The sequence below is a fragment of the Morone saxatilis genome, unplaced genomic scaffold (genome assembly GCF_004916995.1).
Source record: "Morone saxatilis isolate NCDOM2014 unplaced genomic scaffold, NCSU_SB_2.0 Contig15, whole genome shotgun sequence".
Classification (NCBI taxonomy): Eukaryota; Metazoa; Chordata; class Actinopteri; family Moronidae; genus Morone; species Morone saxatilis.
This window is the reverse complement of record NW_023339707.1, coordinates 11,290,547-11,295,271: the sequence shown is the minus strand read 5'-3', so window position 1 is coordinate 11,295,271 and position 4,725 is coordinate 11,290,547. Positions and strand designations below refer to the sequence as shown.

At 46.9% G+C, this 4,725-nt stretch overlaps 1 protein-coding gene across 1 annotated transcript in view; it reads left to right on the top strand.

The window, feature by feature from the left end:
* The window catches only part of samd11 (sterile alpha motif domain containing 11), a gene marked incomplete in the record, with an annotated part of 46,274 nt that overhangs the window by 29,597 nt on the left and 11,952 nt on the right, over positions 1-4,725 (top strand). The window contains 1 exon segment of the mRNA XM_035656873.1: positions 2,878-2,970. Within this exon segment, the coding sequence (XP_035512766.1) occupies positions 2,878-2,970 (93 nt within the window).

Genomic DNA, 4,725 nt, shown 5'->3' with positions numbered 1-4,725 from the left:
CCTTTTCTCCGCACAGCCCCCCCCCTCCCCGGCCTGATAAAGATGACAGATTAACGGAGTAAGAGAGGAATTAAGGAGTCTGGCTGTCTGAGCTGTCACCACGCTCCATGGGATGGAGAGAGGGGAGGAAGAGGACTAAAGTTTGAGGGAGGAGAGGAAATCAGAGAGTAAGAAAGAAAGAGGAATGCTTCCCTGCCTGATGGTTTGCCCTGGTGGTGTCACATGAAAGAGAAGTGGTTTTGGTCCTGCTGTTTCCTCTTTCTCTATCTGTCCCATAGTTTTCATCCCTCTTTTCTCTCAGTGGGAGGAGCAGCAGATAACGAGGAGGTTAACTAGCAAGGAGGAACTGAGTCAGAGGCTAGAATAGTGTGTGTTTAGGTCAACTTCTTAGAAAAAAAAGACTGCTGACCGGGAAGGCAAAAAAAAAAAAACGGGGCTATATCATAGCAGCTTGTGCTATATTCACTTCTCTATATTGTACTCTTTTGATGGTTAAAATCACAGCCTTGAAGCTGAAATAAAACTCTTGACTCCATAACCACTAATTCTTCAGCCATATTAACAAGCAGGTGATGGGAAATGCCCGGGGTAGCAAACTTGACTGTAAGCGGGGTTAGTGGGAGTAAAAGGGTTAGCATAGACGCTAGCAAGAACTTAGGGTTGGGCATTAAAAGGGAGTGCCGGTGCTCTAAGAAGCCCCATTTAATTGGCTTTAAAAGCTTTCCGCCCTCAAATCTCTGGCCCTCGGGCACTCGCTCAGGAGACACAGTGTCTTGAGTGAGGTCGGCTCAAGAGACGACTCAAGTGTGTGTGTTTGATCATGAGAGGCTCTGGGTGTGGGTGTAAGCATGTGTGTGTGTCTGTTTGGTAGAAAAGGGGGTTCTCTCTCTCTCTCTCTTTGTTAATATTCCACTAATAGGATAGATGGATTTTTTTTTTAACAGAAAAAAAAGACCAGTGAAAGAAATGCACTGAACGTGATTTGAAAATGAGAAGAAAAACCAAATGAGGTATAATAAAAGAAGTGGCAAAAAAAGTAGAAATTGTGAAAGACATTCAGTGTGTGTGTGCGTGTGTGCGTGTGTGCGCGCGAGTTGTCCATTAGTGCTCCCCCCTCCCTTCTCAGTCTCTTTAGGATGGTATAGGGAGTGGATCTCCTCAGGACCTGAGAGGCAACATCAAACACTGGATCATTAGTGGACCTCCTCCCTCTCCCTCTCTTTCTCGTTGGCTTGCTCGCCCTCTCATCAACACCAGGGCTCCTTCGGCAGCCCAACAAAATCCTCTGAGTCCTGTCTAAATCTCTTTCTGTCTCTTTCCCCTCCCTGTCTCTCTGTGTCTTGTTATAGAGAAGAAAGAACATAAGTTTGGGTGATAGGTTAAGGGTTAAAGGTCAGACTCCTCTCCAGCTTCACTCCTCTGTTGATGACTGTCTGCCCGTTGCTAAGGTAACAACAATATCAGGAGTGGACACATGACAGAAATCGCCAAATGTTATTTGCTTGGGTATTGCTACGAAATTATGTTGTTTTGTTTGTATTTTCTTCCTTCCTGTTCATTGTTTCTCCGTACTGTTTACACATGCTGTGCAAATGATGAAAAATTGCTTTGTTGAAAAAGAGAGACAGAGGGAGAGAGGAACCATTCTCCTTGAGGGAGAGAAAAAAAACGCTCCCCCATCCCTAAAAATACGCACTGAGAAGTGAGAAAGAAAGCGAGAAAAAAAGAGAAAGAAGGGAAGCAGTTGCTGCTGTGGGTTGGCTGTCTGTGTGGAGGAAGAAACAGAGTTAGAGAAAAAGCAGAGGTGCATGAGATAGAAATAGAGAAAGAAAGAAAGAGAGAGAGAGAGAGAGAGAGCAATGACAAACGGCTTTTTCCTTCCTGCCGGCGCTGCGTGCGGTGTGCTCTGCATCCCCTCCCTCTCTGATTAGGCCCGTATTGATTTGAGGTGTGTTTGAGGGGGGTGGAGGTGAGGCGATTGGGTGGGAAGGAAGAGAGGGATGAGAGGGGAGGAGAGGAGGAGGAGGAGGAGGCGGAAGGCAGTAGGGGGTGCTGTAATTGTACACTAGATGCTCCACTTTGGTGGCAGGGGAGGAGGTATGGGGAGAACAGGGAGGAAGAGGAGTAGGAGGAGGCAGTGAGGGTGTTAATGGGAGTAAAGACAGAGAACTCCTGATGGGAGGAAGGTTTCAAATGCACCTAGAGGAGAGGAGAAAGAGAAGGAAGCAGATGTAGAGACAAGAAGATCAGAAGTGTGTTTATGAGGGGAGGACAGCTACAAGAGAGGGGAGTGGCTGTTGTTGAGGTACAAAAACAAAAACTAAAAACATGATATAGACATAATGTAGGCTGAGAGGAGTTTCTTGAGCAGCTGAAGGCTCTCGAGCACTTTAGTTCAGTCAGAGCCTTTTGTGCCAACATCTGGAAAAAGTAAAGGAAGAAGAGAAGAGAGAGAGGAAGAACAGTGATAACACTTGAGGACAGACTGTTGGAAAGAGACGTTTGAGGAGACACAGAGAGACAAAGCCCTCCTCCCTCCCTCAAATACACAAACACACACGCACACACACACGTGAATGAGCCGGGCAGATCTGTCATCCACAGCGGTGCAGGCCCCCTCTCATTTTTGACAGAACAGGCACATCTCCAGACGCCCGTGGCTTGCTTCACTCGCTCTGTTTCTCTCTTTCTCTCCACCTATCACTTTTTTCTCTTTGGGTCTTTTTTTGCTCTCCCTCTCTTCAAATTCTGCATTTCCAAAGCAGCTGCCATGTATACAGGTAGACGTGGAGCAGAGCGTCAGTACCACAGCTTTTTACTTTGGTCTTTTTTTTTTAACTGACTTCTCTTTCTGTCTTTGTGTGTGTGTATTTACAGATGACCTTCTAGGCAAGAGGAGAAGCTTCTCTCCCAACAGCAGCAGCGAGTGTCCCTCTGACAGCAAGAAGTCACGTAGCGTATCCCCCAAAGGTAAGACCATGCAGTGTATTTGTGTGTTGTGATGTTACAGATGTGCTCGGAGGTGCATCTTCTGAGAGTAAAACGGGTGAAAATTGTAGGAAATAAGACAGGATGACTGAACGTTAAAGTGAAGCTGCAGGTAAAGAATAGGGAGAAATGAGGCAGTATTATTTAGCTGCTGGTGGTCAGTGTGTTCGGGTTACTGTGGTGATGGGATTACACGCACGCAGGCTCACGCACAGTCTTACTTTCTCACATATTTGAAGAGACAGTTCCATGCCGTCTCTGTATTAACCCATTCCTCTCTCTTACATACTTACAGCTGCATACACACACACACACACACATACAATGGAGGAGTCTGTAAAGGCTCAGTACGCCCAAATTACCAAAACATAGTATATTCTCACTATAGACCATGAAGACAGTTTTGCTGTTTTTGTTATTGCTGCTGAGTTTTATCTGTGAGATTCTGCTGCTCCTCCAATAAGATGGATTTTTTTGAGCACCAGAAAAAAAATGTGTAGTGCTCTAAATATTGAAAAACGACATTTGGAAAACTCTACAGCAACTGTTCTTTCAGTACAATCTGCATTACTCGGATCCATCAACAGGCCTGACTTTGAGCAGTTCTCATCAATGATATCTCTGATTTGGGTGAACTGACTCTTTAACTGAAAACCAGAGGTGGTTATGTTTGCTCTCCTCCAAACAGCACACAATATAAGTATAAACTATATATATAAAATATCTAAATAATGTCTTAGATAATAGCCCCTGTACATTTCTAATATATACACTGTTACCTCTATATATGACATGAGAACAACATAAATAATGGACCTTGAGAAAGAACACTTTGGCAAGACAATGCCCCTCTGTAGCACTACAATCCGGTCACCATCCTCTATTATTCATATCTTCTTCACGCGACGTGAAACCGGGCGCCCGTCGTGGAGCCGGCATAGCCACTGGGCCTGTCCCCCTGGGCTCCCGAGGAAGACTTCCTGTCTGATGCATTATACAGCAGGCAGAACCGCAAAACCAAGGGCAGCTCACCGCACATCCAGCCTCTTCTCTGGAGACACCTGGACAACATACGCACACACACTCTCTCTGGAGCCCGGCATAGCCACTGGCCTGTCCCGCTGGGCCCCCGAGGGAAGCACGTCTGCTCTGATGCATTATAACAGCGGGCGAGGCAGAGACCGGGCAGGGGCAGAAACCAAGGGTCAGCGTGCTACCGGGCCCAGGGGTGACTCGGTTCTCTGGAGAGGCGACCGTGAACAGTCGACGCAGCACACACTCCTCATTCCGTGGTCACACACACCACACACACACAACCACACACACACACTCTCCCAGGGGAGCAATTTGTAAGCCTAAACAACATCAAATAGCTCTGATTTATTGATATAAGGTGGAGGCCGGTAAGGAGGATGCGGTGTGATCGTGTCTAGAGGGTGAAGTGGTCTTACCGGGGTGAAAAAGTGAGGAGTTGGGAGCGTGGTGTTATGTATAGTGCCATTTGGGATGTGTCAGAGTTGGGAGGTGTGGTGAGGGCGCGGGCTCAGCAGGAACCTGGTGTTTGACCTTGCCCCGTGGGTGACCTTTGCACAGACAGAAGGACCCCTGCCTGGAGCCTCTTTCTCCCTGTAGTCATTCCTGGCCATTATAGTCTTACTTGGAGCACATCACTAACTTCGGAAAAGATGCATGGGTTTTGTGGAATGGTGGTAGTGTGTGTGGTGTGTGTTGTGTGTG